Source organism: Erpetoichthys calabaricus, chromosome 3 (assembly GCF_900747795.2).
Source record: "Erpetoichthys calabaricus chromosome 3, fErpCal1.3, whole genome shotgun sequence".
NCBI classification, from domain to species: domain Eukaryota; kingdom Metazoa; phylum Chordata; class Cladistia; order Polypteriformes; family Polypteridae; genus Erpetoichthys; species Erpetoichthys calabaricus.
In genome coordinates, this window is record NC_041396.2 from 289,860,509 (window position 1) to 289,883,279 (window position 22,771).

General features: G+C 40.0%; 2 protein-coding genes across 3 annotated transcripts in view; one reads left to right on the forward strand and one right to left on the reverse strand.

Annotated features, from left to right (window-relative positions):
• Nucleotides 1-2,649, forward strand: part of LOC114647625 (cell division cycle-associated protein 7-like) — a 48,537-nt gene extending 45,888 nt beyond the window's left edge. The window contains exons 6-9 of the mRNA XM_051924362.1: nucleotides 1,021-1,164; nucleotides 1,273-1,422; nucleotides 1,511-1,647; nucleotides 2,380-2,649. Of these exons, the coding sequence (XP_051780322.1) occupies nucleotides 1,021-1,164; nucleotides 1,273-1,422; nucleotides 1,511-1,647; nucleotides 2,380-2,425 (477 nt within the window). The 3' untranslated portion in view covers nucleotides 2,426-2,649. The remainder of the gene's footprint in view (nucleotides 1-1,020; nucleotides 1,165-1,272; nucleotides 1,423-1,510; nucleotides 1,648-2,379) is intronic.
• A 12,541-nt stretch (nucleotides 2,650-15,190) lies between these two features.
• sp1 (sp1 transcription factor) overlaps nucleotides 15,191-22,771 on the reverse strand; it is a 44,373-nt gene continuing 36,792 nt past the window's right edge. For both annotated transcript variants that reach the window (XM_028798501.2, XM_028798502.2), the window contains exon 6: nucleotides 15,191-17,843. In XM_028798501.2, the coding sequence (XP_028654334.1) occupies nucleotides 17,524-17,843 (320 nt within the window). In that variant the 3' untranslated portion in view covers nucleotides 15,191-17,523. The remainder of the gene's footprint in view (nucleotides 17,844-22,771) is intronic.

The following is a 22,771-nucleotide window of genomic DNA, read 5'->3' on the forward strand; positions in this document are numbered from 1 at the left end:
GCCCTCTTCTATGCGGTGGTGTGCTGGGGAGGCAGCATTAAGAAGTAAGACGCCTCACGCCTGGACAAACTGGTGAGGAAGGCAGCCTCTATTGTTGGCATGGAGCTAGACAGTTTGACATCTGTGGCAGAGCGACGGGCACTCAGCAGACTCCTATCAATTATGGAGAATCCACTGCATCCACTAAACAGAATCATCTCCAGACAGAAGAGCAGCTTCAGCGACAGACTGCTGTCACTGTCCTGCTCCACTGACAGATTGAGGAGATCGTTCCTCCCCCACACTGAGACTGCTGGAGTATGTGAATTTCCCTTTGGGATTAATATAGTATTTATCTATCTATCTACCTAACTACCTACCTACATTTTTTGGACTTATTTTAGTTCTCTTGCCTGTTACCATTCAGAACCCTTAATAGCCTATTTTAGATTTTAACAGCTGCATTTAAGTTTGAATTGTTGCCTGTTTCCCTAATCAGACATTTAGTTAATAGTGAGATGCAGATAACCAATAAACCAGCAGCTCTCCAGGTAACGTGCTTACCGTGAAGTATCTGTGATGATAAATGTTTAGAAATGAATGAGAGGGGATTTGGAAGGACCATTAAGTTTTAAATCTGCTCTGGTCCACAAAACACTTGGATAATGTTCTCACAGAAGGAAACTCTACCGTGCAATTTTAAATTGCTCTTGGATGAATGCAAGCATTAACAAGCTAAATAGTTCAATACCAAGTTTCCTTATCAGCGTGGACGGTCTTCTAATTGGGAAACTAGCTGGAATAAAAACCTGCAGCCACTGCGTCCCTCCAGGACCATGATTGAGAACCCCTGGTTTAAACTTTAGTTCAATACTACATTTCTCGGTTCTTATACATACTGTCGTGATGTTTGTATTCTCCATTCCAGCAGAAACTAATCCTTAATTCCGTCTGTCTAAGCTGTAAATCACCTTGGATAAAGATCTCAACCAAATAAGAAGTAATTATTTTTTTGTTTTTGTTCCAAAACCACTGACACAGGTCAGAGAAGCTCCAAAACGTCGCCATCAACCGCGTCCCAGCATGGCAAGCCCCCATGTGGTACGGCCGGTTGAAGAAATCACAGAGCTGGAATTGGATCATGTGGCGTCCTCGGTGGCCGATAAGGTCTACAACAGCGTTAGTGTGAGTGTGCAATGGCTCCTTTTGGAATGATTAGGTCAACATCTCAGTTAGCTATGGCTTACTAGGAAATGACTATATCACTAAACCACTCCATTTTTCCTTTCCAAGGGATCCACATGTCATCAGTGCCGACAGAAGACTACTGACACAAAAACCAACTGCCGGAATCCTGACTGCCGTGGGGTACAGGGTCAGTTCTGTGGGCCTTGTCTGCGTAACCGGTATGGGGAGGAGGTGAAGGACGCTTTACTCGACCCAGTGAGTAGGGGTGGGGTGAACTGCTACGATGAACCAGCCAAATGTAGACCCTTGGGTGAGGGACTGAAACGGACATCTTATCTTGCAGGAGTGGTACTGCCCACCGTGCCGAGGGATTTGCAACTGCAGCTTCTGCCGGCAGCGGAACGGGCGCTGTCCCACTGGCATCTTGTATCCTTTGGCACGGTATCATGGCTTTAAGGATGTGCACTCATATTTGAAAAGGTTGGTGTTGTGTTTTTTACTTTCCAAATTGTGGGGGTTCTTGGACGGCTTGTTGTATCCAGCAGCCATGCCAAGTGCACTTAAGAACAGGCCATCCACCTGAAGCTATGCATGTTCAGGCCCAGCCAGTACTTGGGTTGGAGACCATTTAGGGACAGCTTGGGTTGGTGCTGGAAGAGGTGTTGATGGGGCCATCATGGGGCACTTACCCTGTGGTCTGAATGTGGAACCCAATGCCCCAGTGCAGTGACAGGGACGCTATGCTGTAAAAAAATGGCACTGCCCTTCGGATGAGACATAAAACCGAGATCCTGACTCTCTATGGTAATAAAATTTCCTGGGTATCCTTTGTAAAGAATAGGGTGTATCCCGATGTCCTGGCTAAATTACTCACCACGGCCTAATCATTCTGGCCCTCTAATCATCCCCAGTCTCTGATTGGCTGTCTCTCACTGTCTCGCCACTTCAACACCTAACAGCTAATGAATGGTGAGCAGACTGGCACAAAATGGCTGCTGTCACATCATCCAGGTGGGTACTACACATTAGTGGTGGTTGAAGTGGCTCCCCACTCGCTGTGAAAAACACTTTGAGTGGTGAGTAAAGCGGTATATAAATGGAAAGAATGAAATATTATTAAAGAGTCACAAGTCAGATGGTTGACCATCTTGAAGTAATTTCAGTGGTTGGCGTGACCTGGAATGACTGTCTCACTACTCTTCTTCCTTCTAGCCTTCAAAAGAAAGTTAAAAGTGAGATGGAAAACGACGGAGCGTAAGGCAGTCTGGAGGAGTAACGACCGGGAGATGCACTGCGACAGCACCCACGATGCACATGTCATGGGTTTCAGTTTGAATTTACTGACCTGACCACGACTTGAGGAAAATTTAAATAATTTTCGATGTTAAAAAGCACTGATAACTCTTCTCCCCCCCCCCCACATTTTTTAACATATTAGGATATTTATCTAAATAAAGATACTTCTTTTCTAACTTGGATAAATCCCTTATTTATATTGGCTTATACAATCATTGCCGTTAAAAGCTTTTACTTGCATGTCCTACGCAATATGCAAAGTGTTGTCATTTTTTCGTGCCATAATTAGTGAATATAAAAGTCTTATCTCGTAACGGTGGTCTTTCTTACCTGAATCACTGGCGATCACTTGAAAGAATGACAGCCCACTTCAGTCCTTTATTGTGAATCTTCAAATGGCTAAAGAGGCCAATTCCGGAACCACATACTATCTCTCAGCAAGGGCACGGGTACGGTTGTAGGAGGACCTTTTTGGTGGGCGCTTTTTCCTTTCTTTGCTGCTGCTTGACTCTGGTTGCCTGTCCAGAGGTCCTCTTCATGGAGTGTAGCGCCTTCACGTAAATGATTCCTCTGTGCGATTCAGTTTTCAGTAAGGTCTTCCCAATTAGTGCATTTTATGTCAACTTTTTTTTGGAGACTGACCATCATATTATCTTTCTGTCATACTAAGTCAGTGACCTGAAATATGTTAGGAAAACCAAATGGTTGTGTAGCCAAAAAAAAAAAAAAAATTGTGAGTGACCGCCCCTCAACTTTCTCGTATACTCCGACATAGTGATGAGTCATTCATATAGGTAATACCGAAAAAAAAGGTCAAATTATTATTTAGCTTATTTTTAAGGGTTCTATGTTGGCATAATATTTTAAAATGTAAATGAAGCAATTTTCAAATGGCGTCAATTTGCTGTGCCTATGCACTGTAGTAGGATCTACTACAGTAAACACCTGGGGCCTCATGCATGGCCGTGAGTAGAATTCACACTAAAACATGGCATATGGACTAAAGCGGAAATGTGCATACGCACAAATAAATCCAGGTGCATAAATCTGTGCGTATGCCGACTTCCATGTTCTTCCGCTCCATAAATCCCGATCAGCGTGAAAAGTAACATACGTGTATGCGCCTGCCACCCCACCCATACTCTTCCCAGAATTACACCTCTTTGAATATGCAAATCAATATAAATAGCCCTAAACCTCGACGTTCTGTGAAAAGGCAATGGCAGAAGTACAGGGGGAAATTAGAAGAAATTCAATGAATATCAAGTGGAGGCAAGGAAAAACATACTATTTGTTGGTTTAAACCGTGGTATAAACCAGGGGTAGGCAACGTCGGTCCTGGAGTGCCGCAGTATGTGCAGGTTTTTGTTCCAACCCAGTTCCTTAACGAGAACTCAATTATTGCTGATGAAGCACATATTGCTTAAGAGACATTTTAATGCTTCATTTTAGTGGTCTTGCTTGTTAAGGTTCTCCAACCTTAATTGCTTATTTCAATCTTAAACTGCTGCATTCAGTGTTTTAATTGCTCCTTATTAGCAATAAGATGTAAAAGACAAAGCAGCCAGCAGTTCTCCAGCTAGCTTTTTTCCAATTACATCTGTGTGTGTTCATCATGCACGGTTTGATTTAATAAAACACTTAATAGAAAAATGTGACAGACTGAAAATGATCTGTTTTAGGCTTCAAATCATTTGGATGATATCCTTGGAAAGGAAAAAAATCTACGATATAAAAGCCTTACATTGCACAGACTAACAAGCCATAAAATTAAATAAGGTCTGAGATTGGCAATGATTGGTTTCTAATTAAGCAATTGGGTTGGAATGAAAACCTGTAGCCACTGCGGCTCACCAGGACCGACATTGCCTACCCCTGTTTTACATCTTATTGCTAATAAGGAGCAATTAAAACACTGAATGCAGCAGTTTAAGATTGAAATAAGCAATTAAGGTTGGAGAACCTTAACAAGCGAGACCACTAAAATGAAGCATTAAAATGTCACTTAAGCAATATGTGCTTCATCAGCAATAATTGAGTTCTCGTTAAGGAACTGGGTTGGAACAAAAACCTGCACATACTGCGGCTCACCAGGACCGACGTTGCCTACCCCTGGTATAAACAACAAAAGGAAGTTGATAGAGTAACATAGTGTGTCGGAGAAACTCGAAAGCTCAAGTTCACAAAGTCGCACAGTGCCCGAAATAAAAAATACATATACATACATATCAAAGTTATAGCCCACCGTCTGGATGTCATATGAAAGTTTATTTGGGTACAGAGAAAAAAAATAGGCATACAGTGAGGGGGGAAAAAAGCACGAAAAGTCAACTTTAATCTTGAAATTTCCACTTTAGTCACATAGTTCTTGTCTTTTTAAAGTAAAGTTTTAAACTTCATCGTAAAATCATTTAATTTGCTAGTTTCTCAAATCCCATCATAACTAAAATAGCACGTTAAATGCTTTGTATTGTTTGTGTTTTTCTGTGTGATCTGTGTGTGAGTCACTACGTGCTTCTTAAACGGGCTTTCTCTTCCTCTGACAGGGCACAGAATCCATTACATTTGGAATATTACAGCACTCTGAATAATTTAAATATTGAGATGTATATTTGATATCATTTTCATGATGATAGGAATTAAAGCATGTTATTAAACACAGGAACACGGGGCGCAGTGATAGTAATGAGCTGGCATCCTGTCCAGTGATTGTTCCTGCCTCCCGCAAGATGCTTGCTGCGCCGTGCATGACCTTCGATGAAATAATTTATTGCAGCGGTACTGTCTTTCAAACGAACTAACTCCCAATTCCTGTCCTCCTTTTCTTTCTCCAAGTAACTAATTGCCACACGATCAGCTCTGTAATAGATATCAACCCATCTGTAAGCTTAGAATGGTGATTCTTCAAAACTTTAATGGAACATTAAACATGTACTATGAAGATATTTCAATTATTCCATCCATCTATTCATCCGGGGTTGCGCCAGCCCCAGCAAGCATACAGCAGCGCGAGGCAGGAACAATCCCTGAACGTGGTGCCAGCTCATCGCTAGTGCTGTCCACCATGTCCTCACATGTTTAATTATTAACAATATAGATTATTTATACAGATAAAATTTTAACATCATTTAATGTAAAAAACATACTTTGCTGCATTTCATCTTAAAACTGATATCAAGATCTCCTAGATGATGGCTCTTGGAAATCCTATATCGACTTAGAAGCCAGTCGTCATCATATGTAAATACGAGCTTTATAAAATGGCTCAGGTTGTGCAATATTATAACTATCGAAAGTTTACAGTGAGATGATTGTACTTATACTGTTTGTACTGCTTGAACATTATCCTGAAGAATTTGTTGATATTGGGTTGAATACATCTGACTCTTGACTTTAACAAGGGCCCCAGTCCCTGAACTAGCCACACAGCCCCACAGCATGATGGAACCTCCACCAAATTTGACAGTAGGTAGCAGGTGTTTTTCTTGAAATGCGGTGTTCTTTTTCCGCCATGCAAAGCGCTTTTTGTTATGACCAAATAACTCAATTTTTGTCTCATCAGTCCAAAGCACTTTGTTCCAAAATGAATCTGGCTTGTCTAAATGAGCATTGGCATACAACAAGCGACTCTGTTTATGGCGTGAGTGCAGAAAGGGCTTCTTTCTCATCACCCTGCCATACAGATGTTCTTTGTGCAAATTGCGCTGAATTGTAGAACGATGTACAGATACACCATCTGCAGCAAGATGTTTTTGCAGGTCTTTGGAGGTGATCTGTGGGTTGTCTGTAACCATTCTCACAATCCTGCGCATATGCCGCTCCTGTATTTTTCTTGGCCTGGCAGACCTGCTGGGTTTAACAGCAACTGTGCCTGTGGCCTTCCATTTCCTGATTCCATTCCTTACAGTTGAAACTGACAGTTTAAACTTCTGAGATGGCTTTTTGTAGCCTTCCCCTAAACCATGAGACTGAACAATCTTTGTTTTCAGATCTTTTGACAGTTGCTTTGAGGATCCCATGCTGTCCCTCTTCAGAGGAGAAGGGAAGCACAACTTGTAATTGACCACCTTAAATCCCTTTATATCTCATGATTGGACACACCTGTCTATGAAGGTCAAGGTGTAACGAGCTCCTCCAACCAATTTGGTGTTGCGAGTAATCAGCATTGAGCAGTGACAGGCATTCAAATCAGCACAATGACAAGGGGACCCACATTTGTGCACAGCCAGTTTTTCACATTTGATTTAATTTCATACAACTAAATATTGCTGCACTACAAATCTTTGTTCGGTAAACACCCCAGTACTCAGATGTTCCTAGGAAATGAAAGACATACCACTGTTATCTTTTTTTGTTGAAAGTAGAGTCAATTATTATGCAGGCTGAGAGGGGTTCCCAAACTTTTTTTCATATGACTGTATATGGTACTTCACTACTGTTACATGCAGATTATTCTCTCACAACCCACTGTAGTTGCTCTCTTAAAACGTAACCAAATTACAGTATGGTTATCATATTCACCACTTTTGAGCCTTAATATGTTTATTACGTCAACACACATTATAATAACGGGTCAGTGATGCGCATAGTAATTCATGCGAGTCGACATTTAGCTGATCAGGCTGCATCTCCCTACGTGATCAAGAATATCATTTCCCAGTTTATGCATCGGTCAATACGTGAATATTTACTCCGTCAACTTTTCTTTTATGAATCCTGACTTGGGCATGCACAAAAAAATGTATAAATCTGACCTCGGGACAGGAACATTTAACCTTCTTAGCGTTACATTTTTTTTTTTTTCTTAAAAAACATGTAAAAGGTGTTGCAGTTTTTGGGTTGAAAAATGACATTTTTATTAAATCTCATCTTTCTACTGTAAAATGTGCAAAAGGCATACTGTATGTGTAGAATGTATAATGCTGCGATGAACAATATGAACAGCAGTGCAAGTGATACAAGCATAACTTTAGGATTCCCACAATCCCTTTCGGTTTCACTGTCTGAAGACCGATTCACTTCGTTATCACTACTGATAAGAGGCGTTTCTTATGAGACACCATTATGAGGCTTGGAGATGACACACCTATACCGTTTCCCGACTAACGTTCAACACTAACACTGTTGCCACTTTTACAGCTTGAGTAATCCTCTAGTGTTGCGTAAGATGCGTCTATATCATTGCCAGAGTGAGACTACCGCTCTTAGCACTGTTTTTACAGCCTGACTGACACTAGGGTCTAAGACTAAGGAGGTTAAAAGGAGCAGGCAAAAAATATTTATTATAAAAAAAAAAAAATCTTGGAAGGAGACAAGACGTGATTGTCTCAGAGACACTCTCACATCTCATGAGACGAGACGAGAAGCGATGTAACCAAGCCCGGAGCTGGAAAGCCCTGCAAGACCAGAGCTTATGCAATGAGATTTGGAAAAGTCCTGTGTGGTTATGTCAGACACATTTCCTGTAGACAGAAAGAAATATTCACTTACGGGAAGTTATATGTTTGGTTGTCACGATGTAATTCCAAACTTGGAATCAAAATTCAATGCGATATTGACGTAAAAGTGAAAAGAGATCGAATATATGGACATGGGTGATATGACAGAAGTGCGCCACCCGAAAGGGAGATCACACAGTACGGCTGCAGCTGATCGAGCAAACAGGAGGTACAATGGGAAAGTTTTTTTTTTATCATGTCAAATAGTGGGGAGTCGGAGGAGCAACCATGTCTCCTTGGGGTGCGTTCAGCCCCCCTCTTTACAACACGAGCGGCAGAGACGCGAAGTGGTTGGCGCATAGCGAAGGTCGGTTTTCTGGTAAGTGAAGGCCCCTAGTTAGTCAGAAAAATCCAAAATCGTGACTACTCCATTGAAACAGATGTCCCCTTTATCCTTCCAGAAAGGATTTGTCAATGCATGGATGGTGTCCTCCATTGAAGAAGTCTGTCTGATAGAATGGAGCATCACACTCTCTTTTGTGTCTCTCCCATCCTTGGACAGGTCATTGCTTTTTATTCCAAAGGACCCATATGAGATTCCCAACCCAGATAATTAGCTAGCCACTGTGGTGATGGACAGCTTGACCTAAAAGTTTTGATCACAGACATTTATCTGGTCAAGGACATTTAACTCCAGTTCCATTTGAAAAAGACATGTATGTGAGTTTCTGACTGTCAGCTCATTCTAAGATTAAATATACAGTGTAATTCACATTATAGATAAGAATAAAAATGTGCATAAAAAAAAGAAAAATACATCGGATTAAACTGTGGTGCACAGCAGTGCTTGGTGTAAGATGGTCACAGTGTGCTTATTTATAGGTCATCACGGTTTGAGCAGAAATTATGTAAACGAAGCAGACTGCTACTCGCTTTTACTAAAGTGCCTGTAGATCTAAAATGGTGACTGTCCATGCCATAACAATTGATAAGTACAGTATAAATGATATCTCCTAGTGGCAATACGTAAGATGTAACAATGGTACCATATAGATGACCATCATGAGGACAAGTAGTTTCCAAGCAGCTGTTGTTTCACATCACTAAAGCATTAAAACACTCAGAATGAGAACAGGCCATCCAGCCCAAGAAAGCTTGCCAGTCCCATCTACTTAATTCTACCAAAATAACATCAAGTTGAATTTTGAAAGTCCCTAAAGTCCTCCTGTTGACCACACTACATGGTCACTTATTCCAAGTGCTATTGTTCTTTGTGTAAAGAATAACTTCCTAACATTTGTTTGAAATTTATCCTTCACAAGTTTCCAGCTGTGTCCCCGTGTTCTTGATGGACTCATTTTAAAGTCACCGTCTTGATCCACTGGACTAGTTCCCTTCATAATTTTAAACACTTCAATTATATCACCTTCTGTTCTTCTTTTACTTAAACTGAAAAGGCTCAGCTATTTTAATCATTCTTCCTAATTCATAACACATCCATTGGTAAATTGAGACTCGCTGATCTTCACTTTGCTGAAAATGCTGTGATCTTTGTGGTGTCAATGGAGGCTCTGATCGGGGCTCTTGGGAGTCTGAGTGTCCTGATAAAAACCAACATCCAGGCCTTTAATCACCTCTTGGGCACAAACATCAGCAGTGTGTATGTCTGCAGAGAGAGTGTCGACCTCTTCGAGAAGTTTACTTACTGCACAGGTGACTCTTCTTATGAAGTCAATAGACCGTTTGAGAGAGAATGGAGTGTCATGAGGTCACCGCAAAGGGTTGTATGACACTCCCAATATTTTTGCAAATGGACGAAGGTCCAAGTCTTCAGAGTCCTGGTGCCACCTGTCTTGCTATATAGTTGTGAGACATGGACGCTATCAAGCGACTTGAGATGAAGTCTGGACGACTCCTGTTGTGTGTCTCTTGGGGGAATCCTTGGGTACCGCTGGTTTTACTTTGTGTCAAATGAGTAGTTGCTCACGGAGTCGCAAATGAGACAAATCAGTTAAGGCACTATGGCTATGTGGTGCGATTACGCAAGGGTGATCCGGATCTTCATTGGTGAGGACCCAAGTTGCTGGAACAGGCCAAGGGGACGCCATTCTGGAGGGCGGGACTGGACTGCATGTCTGCCTGTGAGGGATGCCAACTGGGATCCCGAACGACTTCATCATGTGGTAGGTGCGGTTACACGTTGTACCATTGCATACACCCCAACCTGACCTGACCAGATAACTCATCCCCTGTAGTCCTGGAATCAGCCTAGATACTCTTCTCTGGACCTGCTATAGCACTGCTGTGTCCTTTTAGTAGCTTGGAGACCAAAACTACACGCAGGACTCCGGATGAGGCCTCACCAGTGTGTTATAAAGCTTGAGCAGAACCTCCTGTGACTTGTACTCCACACATCAAGGTGCTATATAGCCTGACATTCTGTTAGCCTTTAAATGACTTCTGAACACCATCTGGCAGTTGATCATGTTGTGTCTAAGCAATGTGGTGTAGTGTTTAAGGCTGTGGACTTCAAACCCTGAGGCTGTGGGTTGAAATCCCACAAATGACACTGTGTGACCATAAGCATGTCAATTGACCTGCCCATGCTGCAATTGTAAAACCCAAAAGAAACGTAATCAATTTTATCATACATGTTGCAAGTCGTCTTGGATAAAGGCGTCTGTCAAGTAAGTAAATGCATATGTATTCTGGCAAGTTAGTGAAACACAACCTCTCTTGTCTAAACCAGTGCTGACAAGCCATCAGACGGCAAGGTAGCACAGTGGCCAGTGGTGTCATCTCATGGTTCCAATCCTGCACCTGGTAGTGGTCCGTATGCAATCTGCGCAATTCCCGTACGGTAATCCCTCCCCTCACCCTGAACGTATGGACGGGTATCCTGCCTCACACCCAATGCTGCTCTATCAACCCCCCCCCTCCCGATCCTGAACATGACAGTTGTATTAGTAATGGATGGATGGGGAAGATAAAAAAAAAAAAAAACACCTACGTGGAATGATATGAAACAGTTGGAAAGAGGGGAAACAAAAGACTGTGTATTATGAACACCTAAATAAACAAGAAAGCTGTAAGGCAACAAAGAGGTGTATACACATACTCGCACACCTGCTTGTTAGTGCAAATATCTAATCAGCCAATCACAAGGCAGCAACACAATGCATTTCAGCCTGTAGATATTGTCAAGAGGACCCTGCTGACATTCACACATCAGAATGGGGAAGAAAGATGACTTTGAATGTGGTGCCAGACGGGCTGCGCGATGTATTTTGGAAACTGGTGACCTACTGGGATTCTCATGCAAAACCATCTCTAGGTTTTATAGAAAATGGTCTGAAAAAGGGAAAATATCCAGTGAGTGGTAGTTCTCTGGCTGAAAATGCCTTGTTGATGGCAGAGGAGAATAGCCAGACTGGTTGGAGCTGATAGAAAGGCAACAGTAACTCAAACAAGCCATCGTTACAACCAAGGTATGCAGAGGAGCATCTCTGAATGCACAGCACATCCAGCCTTGAAGCAGGTAGGCTACAGCAGCAGGAGACCACACTGGGTGCCACTCCTGTCAGCTAAGAACAGGCAACTAAGGCTAGAATTCTCACAGGCTCACCAAAATTGGGCAATAGGAGATTGGATAAACATTGCCTGCTCTGTCGAGTCTCGATTTCTGCTGCAACATTCGGATGGTAGGGTGAGAATGGATCCATCCTGCTTTGCATCAACGGACCAGACTGCTGCTGGTGATGTAATGGTGTGGGGGATATTTTCTTGGCACACTTTGGCTCCCTTAGTACCAACTGAGCATCATTTAAATGTCACAGCCTACCTAAGTGGTGTTGCTGACCACGTCCATCCCTTTATGAATGCAGAGTGCCCATCTTCTGATGGCTCCTTCCAGCAGGATAATGTGCCATGTCACAAAGCCCAGATCATCTCAAATTAGATTCTTGAACAGGACAATGAGTTCACTGTAGTCAAATGGCCTAAACTGTCACTAGATCTCAATACAACACCTTTGGGATATGTTGGAACAGGAGATGCACATCATGGACCTGCAGCAACTGCGTGATGCTGTCATGTCCATATGGACCACAATCCCTAAGGAATGTTTCCAACACCTTGTTGAATCTATGTCATGAAGAAGTATGGCAGTTCTGAAGGTAAAAGGAAGTCCAACCCGATACTAGCAAGGTGTACCTACTAAAGTGGCTGGCGAGTGCATATGAATGGCCGTAGGGAGTCAAGGCTGGGGGGGGGGGGGGGCTGTCAAGAATCAGGGCATGTTAAAGTCTACTGCGGCACTCCTTATGTGATTTTGGGCTAAACAATAATAAATTATTGTCATTTCTACATGTATGCAAATCCTCTTAAATTAAAGTCTGCAATTGTGCACTTTAATCACATCTGAATGGTTTGATTTGTAATTTTAAACTGTGGCCCACAAGGATTCAAGGGGAAAAAAAAAAAAAAAAAAAGTGCCTTTGTCCCAAACATAATGGATGGCATCGTATGGTTCTTTCATCGTGGCAGCTGGGCAGAGTTCAAGGCACATACACATATAGAGTTACAAGAGGATTAAATTTTTTTTATAAAGGTGAAATGCATACAAATGTGCACGTCTGGGTTTATGAATCAGATTTACTTTTTGTGTTCTACTGATTTCCAAGTTTTTTTTGGCATATGCCTATTTCAGCAATCTAATATCCAAAAAAGTTTTATAAACAAGACATCATCAACTGAGAATCTAATATGGGGCTGGATTTAAATAAAAAGGCTGTTCACGTACAATCTCCATGCAACCTGACAGAGCTTGAGCAGCTTTTGAAATAAAAATGGCAGAGTGGAGAACTGCAAAGCTGAAAAAGAGAGAGAGAGACCTGTGCATACAGACTCAAAGCTGGCATGGCTACTAAATACGGACTCAAAGGGAGAATAATACTTGTGATCACTGCTTTTGTTCTGCATGTGTAATTAATTTAGATCATTTTGTTGAACTCTGTTTTGATATTAAAGAATCATTTTCTAATAATCACTATAAAAACCAAAATGAATCCACTGTGATTGAATGTTGTATGACTATATAATGTGCAAATACTTATAGGTACTGCCCATTCCAAATTAATATTCTAGTGCAAAGATCAGTGATGAGTGCAGACATGGAATAAGTGAAGGATGATTCATCTGACCCTAATTCCCCACCAACTGATCAAGGACCATATGGCACACACATCAACTGCTGGCTACTGCCCAGGGTTCAGACAGCATCAAGTGAATCTGCACTGGGGTGGTCAGGGCACTGCTAATCACTATACCAAAAATTAAGAGTTATAACAACATCCTAAGGGAAGTATCTTTTTTTGAATATCACTGCCTCAATTCCCAGAGCATAAGGATGTTCTCCATACGTCACAGCCTCCTCAACCACCATATTGTACTCCTATAAGGAGGGTGAGCCGACAAAGCACAGTGTTTTTATGTCTTTATCAACACAGCTGGAAGCATATTTCTCAAGAAAGGGTGGGACTAAATCCCATTTACTGAAATAGATAACACATTTTTACTTAAGGCACCTTTCAAGGTCACCTCAGAGAGTAAAACTGACCATTAGCAAAATCCACAATAATAAAACAACAGTAAAGTTTAAATCAACTATTAAGCAAAAAATCACTAGCGAAACCAGCATGAACTGAGCAATAATGGACAAGTACGCAGCAGATGTCATGTAGAACAGCAGGCTAACACAGCAAAGGGCGGAGTGGTGGCTCTAAGGCTAAGGTTGTATCCCGAAGGTTGCCGTTTCGAATCCCCGTCACGGCCAAAAGAGATCCTACTCTGCTGGGCCCTTAAGCAAGACCCTTAACCTGTAACTGCTCCTGGGGCGCTGTACAATGGCTGACCCTGTGCTCTGACCCAAGGGGTATGCGAAAACTAACAAATTCCTAATATAAGAAATTGTATAAGGCGAAATAAAAAAAGAACAAAAGAGAAAGAACAAAGGCCTGCCAGTATAAATGGGTTTTTAAAGCAGTTTTAAAGTTTGCCATGGAGTCCATATTTTAGATTTGGGAGGGTAAAGTGTTCCAGAGTTTGGGTGCAGCAACAAAAAAGGCCAGAGCACCCATAATACATTAAGTATAACAGTTGGGACAGTTAGTAACCTTACAAATGACGATCACCCGGAAAGAGCAGGAGTATAAGGCTGGAGGTCACTGATATTTCTGGGGCCGTGTTATCTAAAGCTTTAAACCTGAGAAGAATTTTGAAGTTGATCTGATAAGCCACAGGGAGCAAATGAAGCGAGGAATAAAGTGGTCTGCTATCTTGCGGTGTGTGTGACAATCCTGGTGACAAGAGTTTTGAATGACCTGTAATCTTTGAAGGAATTTATTCAGGATGACAGAAAGAATGCTATTGCAGTAGTCAATGTGAGAAGCAACTAAGGCATGGACTAACTCTTCAGTGCTACATTGTGTTAAGATTAGATTACATTTGATAAAGTTTATTAATCCTATGGGGAAATTCAGATGCATACAGCAGAACATAAAAAAAAAAAAAAAAAAAAATTACAGACTCACAGGACAAATAATAACAGCCAATTGATCAATTAAATAAAACAGGATGAATTTTGGTAATATTCTAAATGTTTTATAAGGCAGTATGGGTAAAATTTATGTGGGCCAAAACAAAGTGCTGTCCAGGATTACATGGACTCTCTTTACCGAAGTGGTAAAGTCATCAGACGTGAGGGTGAAATGGTTGTACTTAAGCTCTACATCGGTATTTACTATGATTAATAATTCAAATTTACTGCTGTGGAGCTTAAGGAAATTGATTGTCATAATTGATTCACACATAATAAAAATAACTGTATAAAACTTCATCACACTGGTGCTTTCAACTTTTGACACTATTTGTTATTTTATTTAAAAAATGAATACTTGCTGCAGAGAAACTGAAACCACAACTGTTGCAGTAGGAGGATTGATTTATTGTAAAAATATATATATATATAGTAGGTTATAAAAGTCTTCCCACACCCATATTACACAGAGACATAGGGTAAGTATGAGATGTATTCAGGATATTTACAGGCTCAATCTAACGGTATATTTCAATAGCACCAATATCAAATGGCAAACCCCATTAATAAAAGCCGCCCTAACACAACAATGTAGCTTGAAACAACAAAGACAACAATAAAGGGGGATCTGTAGGTGGCCAACACATTCTACTGCAATTTATCAAATTTACATTCTCGAACATTGAAAAATCAGTTTTCTTAATGCTTTGGCATTTCTGAGGATTTCATTAAGTGCTAGGGGATTGTGTGTAAAATGTGCTATGCAGAAGAGAGTGAACTCATGGGTTACGCATAATTCTACATCTCTGACATTCCCCAGTTTATTCATCAAGAAACTTTAGAAAAGCCTCAGAGAGCTTCCTATCCACACCAAGAGGAGTGCACCACTCTTCTAAATAAAGGCTGCAGCTGCAAGCGGGGGATTTCATAAAAAGCAAAAGTAAAACAAACTTCAGCTTAATTTAAGTAATTTGGCAATTAAATACATAGCTTTCAAGGATGTGCAGATTATTCTTTTATTAAGAACATTTTTACTGGAGTTTTTTTTTTTTTTTTGAAAATGTATTTTTCTATAGCATGGTGATGAAACAGTTATAGTGGACTGCATTAATAATCCCTTTTAAAAGTAAAACAAAGAAAGAACAAAAACACTTTAGATGCATGAAATTTCATGATAAACCCCAGCTCACTCCTCCATTACCCCTGTTTTCCCCTTTCCAAAGTCTCCAAATATAAATCCACCTAAGATTACTTGCCATAATGGTGGCGACATCCACAGCAGCAAAAGACAACAAAAGTCCAGGATCCATTTGCTTTTCAGCGAACCATCAGGATTTCTTAAGAGAGGTAAAGACAAATAGAAGATCCTAGCTGGAGAAACAATTGAAACTGTAAAACACTGACACTTAATTCTCCTCTCTAAATTTTGTTTAGAAAATAGATTAACTCGCTGGTTTTTCTCACTAGACACATGCCTTTACATTGTAAGCAGGTTTATTATGAAAAATTGCTTATTTCTAAAGACCAAAAGTGGATTCATAATTGCATAATCAGCAGAATCGATTGTGAAAATATATAATTTAAAAAATACACAAATGAAGTTTATTTCATTTCAGTTACAAATATCAAAAGCAAATAAAAACATTGAATAAATAATCTGGATACTGCATGATAATAGATTTTCACCTCAACCCAATTCCCTCCAGAGTAACTTTGCTTTTCTTTTCATTTTGTCACATCCCAGCCTGTAGAACCTAGATTGTAGTTTCTACTTTTACATTTTAAGTGCATTCAGCCACAAAATCCTTCACAGCTGTCTGCTCAAAAAGGACACCAAGAGAGATGTCTGCCACCGGTGCTGTGTTTCGGTCTCGTTGTCACTTCTGCTACCAATATCATGCCTGACTTGCATCAATCTGCAAAAACAGCAGACAGACATTTATGATGGGAAGTACTCCCAGTTTCTTTTCCCAGCCAATTTTCCTGGAGACCAGTTACATTCAGCAACTGAGAAGGCTGGCTTTCATTAGTCATTAAACTATCCTCCCACATCCTTCCACCCGCTGCTTCTAGCAAATCTCCCACCTTTCACAGCTGTTTCTCAAGGCCCTTAACTGATAACAAGGAGGGTATGGAGGGCTCAGAATATAGCAGGCACAGTCCAAAACTAATGTTCCAACCTCCGTCATTCAAATTTTTATATATTATCTGTCATGATCTGAATGAAAAAAAGATTATGTATTTGTAAAATGGAACACAGCTGAAAAATGTGCTGTCATTTTTCCACATTATCTTCTGAGGTGGGCAAAACCAGCTGTAATGAGAAAACAAACACATACAAAAGATCATGTTGGCACCCTATCCCCTTTCCCAATCCCACCTTCTATATCCTAAAGCAAAAAAACACAACAACAAAGTTTAAGAATATATATGTATATAAAAATACAGAATAAAGCAATCTATGGTGAGCATACAGTGTGTCACCCTATTTTATAAATTTGACTACAAAATGTTTTTGCATTGACATATAGTTTATCAAGGCATGATGGCTTTTAAGCGTACCTAGATTAATAGTTTAAAAAAAAAAAAAAAAATTGGAAAATTGCCCAAAGCATGTTTTTTCCTATTAGGGTTAAGCATCCAGTCTTTGCCCTTTTTTTCCTTTTTGAGCACTTTAAAGATAGTTTGAAGGAAGCGAGAATGTGGTTTTAGGGTTCACATCAGCACCTTAGCCTCTTATCAAATGCAATGTCCAACAAGAAAAAAGCCAACAGCTCCTTTGTTCCATCTTTGAACAAAGAAAAAAATAAATGTTCCTGTGTAGTGTAGCAATGGAAACAAAACAAATTTCTGGTTAAGGAGAAAATGCATTTGTCTGGCTGGAAGAATGGGAAGACAACAAAAAGGTGACCTAAAAGGCCAGGTCTGTGTGTCACCACTGCCTACTGGCATCAGCAGTTTTCAAAATTAGTTTTTTTTTTTTTTTTTTTTTTTTTTTTTTTTTTAAGGTCTCAACACTTTACAAGCTCAGTACCCATTGCCACTCATGTTGATGGATTGAAGGTCAGTCACTTGCATGACGTTGATTCCACTGCTGGCAAGACGAGCAATGCCCTCATGTGAGAGAGTCTCCATGGTGAGGAGAGGATGCTGGTCAGTTCCCACAACTCCATCTGGGGTGGAAGATGGGTCCACAGAGATTGAGAGGGAACCACTGTTGCCAGCACCGGACGATCCTGTGCCATTTCCGTTTCCTTTCCTATTTCGGTGGGTCTTGATGTGCTTTGATAAATGGTCACTCCTCATGAAGCGCTTTGGACATTCTGTGCAGCTGAATTTTTTTTCACCTAGCAATGGGAACGATAAAAGAAAAAGATGTCAGTAGTTGTTTAAAATATAAAACAAAACCACATGGGAATGGTAGAGACACTTGTTTGATCAGCATCGGTATACAAAAGGCAGTACTGGGTTCACGATGGTCTGTATACCTAATTTATTCAATTTCTTCATATTTTTCTTCTTTTGGTTACTTACATTTAATTTTTACATAAGTACTACTAAAAGAGATAATAACCAAACAGTAAAAAATAAAATAAAACATTATACATAGTTATTGTCTGTTTTTCACCTGCATTATTATCATTCTTTAATTTAATATTATTTATTGTATCAGTATGCTGCTGCTAAAGAATGTGAATTTCCCATTGGGATTAATAAAGTATCTATCTAAAATATGAAGGTGGCATTTCACTGGATAATGAAAGGATAGTGTTGAGTGCCAGACTCACTTTAAACCACTTGTTTCCACAGAAAATTCCAATGTAAAACTTATGGACTGGGAGATTTCAATTACAATTTCCCTTAACTAAAGTACTGCTAATGGGCGAGGGTATTCAGCATTTATAGTGCCTGTCACTGAGTGAGCCCAGCACTCTATAGGACTGAATCAATTCTAAAGCATTTTCAGGTAAAAGGATGAGGTAACCTTAAAACAGGGCTGAAAAAGGCTAACGGTTAGTGTAGAAGCCTGCTGTAAAAGATATAAAGAGAGGAGGAGAACAAGATGTGAGAGCATTACGTTTAAAATTAGGGAAGCCCTCCATCTTATAGAAAAAGAGAAGTACAGTTCAAACACAAAGTCTGTGAACTTTTAGAAATTACCTGGATCTCGGCTTTAACTATTCAAAAAATGTGGCCTGATCATCAAGTGCCAAAAACAAACACACAAAATCTGCTTAAACTAATAACACTGAAACAATTTGTGCTGCATTTCATAATAGGACAAGAGCAAAATGGTTTTTCATAAAGGAATTTGAAACAGTTCATGCTATTAATGGAAGTAAATAAAACAGTGATTAACAGCTAGCTCAGCTGGCAAAAATGCCAATTAGACTTTCACTTGGACATGCAACCTTTCTAGAGACGTAATGTCTTGGGTGCTGAAGTACAAGCACAAATGCCTTCATTTCACACATACAACAAAGCATACTAAATAATACAAACACAATAATCATGTGCTATAAAAATACTATAACGGAGGGTTTTGACAATCATATTTACAAAGTTGCAGATGTACTGAAATATTAAGTATTGATTTTAACATTTTAAAATTACTTCAATACCCATTTTTCATTGTATCATTTCTACAGCCTACGTACGAATGCACATCCAGCTAGCTTACCCTGGCTTAATTTGCAGCCTCGGTTCCAGACACTCACAGGTATTAACAAGACAGCAATTTCAGCAGCGTTGGAGCCTTCATTAGCACTCTTAACTGACAAAGAGGCAGTCATAGCAAGGTCTGGAAATACTTCTGCGTTATGGCAAATGGGTATGGAAAACCCACAAGATACATTCAAGCAAGACAATACAAAAAATCTGAAAGCTATCTATTTCTAAATTATGAAAACATCAATCAGTACAAGCCTGTAAACTGTTGCGTTTGAGGTAGGGATATCATGTTATTTTTTTTCTACAGGTTAAAACTTTTTTTGTAGCCAGTTAAATGTTTTAACGCATCAAAACAGGGGTTTCCAATTATTTTTACCTGTGCGCCACTTTTATTTTACCCTCTTCTTTCAGGAGCAACACTTTTTAGCACTAGAGCTCTGTTACCCTCTTGATTTTTAAATCTTCATCATGGAGTCTGCTGCTCAAGTGTAGTGTAATTACAATACGTTGTTTTATTACATGAGATTTAAAAATTATACTTCACCACATTTACTATATAAATCATAAATAGTGGCACTACTCCTCCATGTACTCATGTTCATATACTTCTATCTCTGCATCAGAGCCTGTATTTACTATGTCAGGGCTCATTTACAGCTCAAAAAGAGAATTCCATTGCCTTATGGAAAAGCACATGACATGTTTCTACCTTCCAATTTTTTTTTTTTTTTTTTTTTTTGCAAAAAAGAAATTGTAGTTTATACAAAAATGCAATGTGCACGGTTTACATTTATGCAAAGTCTTTAAGTGTGTTATTGTTACTTTTCTGAACAAGCATTTACAAAACACCACATTAATGTTCTTTTATACTTGATTTTAATATCTTTATGTATACTGTTTACTAAAGATTGCAAAACTTATTCAATTAACATTTAAAGACATTTATAGAATTTCATTGTACTACCTCAGTAACAGTATTTGTTTTCATCAATGTAAAATGTGCTATAGTAAACTGCCAGTGGGTGAGTTGTGAACCCACGTTCTCTGGGTCAGAGAGGAGTGCTTTGCGGTATGAGCAAAATGGAGATCTCCACCCATCAGCCACACAGAGTCCGTCTCTGACCACTATAAGTGGTGCACATTCCTGGTGACGTCATTGAATCTTTACATAGTGTCACCAGTACATGAGGCATGGGAAGAATTGGATCAGGTCAGAATGTAACTCTTCGATTTTTGATTCTCTGACACCTGCCCAAAGCCAACTATAACAGCATCTACTTTTGTGGAAACCACAGCTTGGAGCATGCTATAGATTTTATGCATACTGATTAACTAAAAGGGTTTAGAGGGGGTAAAAATAGGTGGCTAAGTGGACTGGATGAATCAACAATGTGTTAGAGAGAGCTACTGGTCACCACACAAAATTTTCTACACAAATGTATTTGGCCAATACCAATGCAGTGGTCAGCTATACAGCTGGGAGGTGGCTCTTGAGCAACACATCCTATTAAAGGCGATTGTTATTATCATCTCTTAAGTCTCACTTTATACCAGTAATAAATGTCCACAAAAAATACCGTAGTTTAAGAGCAGACTATTAATCAGCACCTGAAAACTCAAATGTTGACTGGGAGAATCCAAGAGCCATGGAATAAGAATATTATCCAGAGAGTAGATAAAAACCCCCAGGTTATATCAAAGAACACAAAGTAATAATAAAAATAATAATACATTTTATTAATATAGCACCTTTCCATTGCTCAAAGCGCTTATTTAAATACAGTTAGGTCCATAAATATTTGGACAGAGACAACTTTCTTCTCATTTTGGTTCTGTACATTACCACAAAGAATTTTAAATGAAACAACTCCGATGCAGTTGAAGTGCAGACTTTCAGCTTTAATTCAGTGGGGTGAACAAAACAACTAAAGCATTTTTTTAATACAATCCCTTCATTTCAGCTGAAAGTCTGCACTTGAACTGCATCAGAGTTGTTTCATTTAAAATTCATTGTGGTAATGTACAGAACCAAAATTAGAAAAAAGTTGTCTGTCCAAATATTTATGGACCTAACTGTAGCAGGGTATATTGGGTACAAATATTTCCCTACAGGGCACCAAACAGATAAATGTAAAAGATACAAAGCGTTAAATAGAATAAAAGACAATAAATCAGAGTAAAAGAAAAGCCTGAACAAATAACATCATTTGTGATATAACACACACACACAAGTTATCCTGAGCATCTGGACACAGATAAACTGAAAGAAGGGGCAGAATGTTACGGTTAAATTAAAAAGAGGAGTTTAAGTTAATTTTTAAAGGAATGAATTGATTTAGCTGATCTCATTAATTTTGGGAGCTCATTTCAAAGTCGGTGCTTTACAACTGAAGGCCCCGTCACCCATAGAGTGCAGGTTAGTGTGGGGCACAACAAATTTGCCAGAATCATAGGACCTTATGGAGTGGGAGGGGAACAGGGGCATAGTGATGGAGAAGGTCACTGATGTAGTCCGGTGCCAGGCCAATTTAAGCTTTGAAGGTTACTAATAGAATTTTATATTTGATCCTGTAAGACACAGGAACCCAGTGAAGGTGAAGCAGGATGGGCGTTGTGTGCTCGCTGTTGTTGGTTCGTATAAGGACACTTGCAGCAAAGTTTTGAATCAACTGGTGCTATGATACAACATTAGAAGAGGCACCTGCCAGTAATGAGTTACAATAATTGATGAGGGATGTGATAAAAGCATGAACAAGTTTCTCAGTATTACAAAAGGAGACAAATGAGCGAACATGGGATATGTAACGGAGGTTAAAGTAAAGTTTCTTAATGTGGTTTATGGGGGTGGAATAAGAAAGGGAGGAATCAAAGATAACACCAAGATTCCTTGCATTAGAAGAACTTCTGATGAAAATCACTGTCAAGATTGGCAGAAAAGGAGCTCATTTTCTTAAGTTGTACTTTAGTGCCAATTTGTAGGAGTTCAGTTTTGTAGCAATTTAACTCTTTTAGGGCGGATGTCGACTTTTGTCGACAGGAGGGGTTGAAGGCGAATGTCGACAAAAGTCGACATCCAGGGATAAAGGGCGACAATCAGCTGTTAATGGCGACAAATCTCACTGTCACGTCACAGGCATTCCCTCTGTGCTTGGAGGAATGCTAGACTCGTTGACTCGGCAAATAAACATTGCGTGTGCGTGAGTTGCGAAATGTAAACAAAGGCAAGATGGCACCGACCTGTGAAAAGGCAGCGAAGCAAGTGCAGAAAAGAAAACACTTGGCAGACGTTGTTTTGCGCATTACCGCGGAGTCGGACTCTTGATTTTTCAGAATCGGACTTTATTGGCAGTGATCAGGAGATCGAGCAAGAGAGTTAGAAGCAGGCATCAGCTGATCAGACACCAGCCGATGCCGCGCGAGCGGATCTGCTGCCAGTTGAGTGCCTTCGCGCAGCCGATGCATCTACGGCAAGGTTCGCGTGGGATAAATACACATACATTGATCTGTTGAGAGCCGATATGGCTACCGGAGTTTACAAGACGGCATGGCTTGCTTTTGGACACGACAGATCACCAGCTGCTGTACTTCAGGCTGCTCTCTCCTG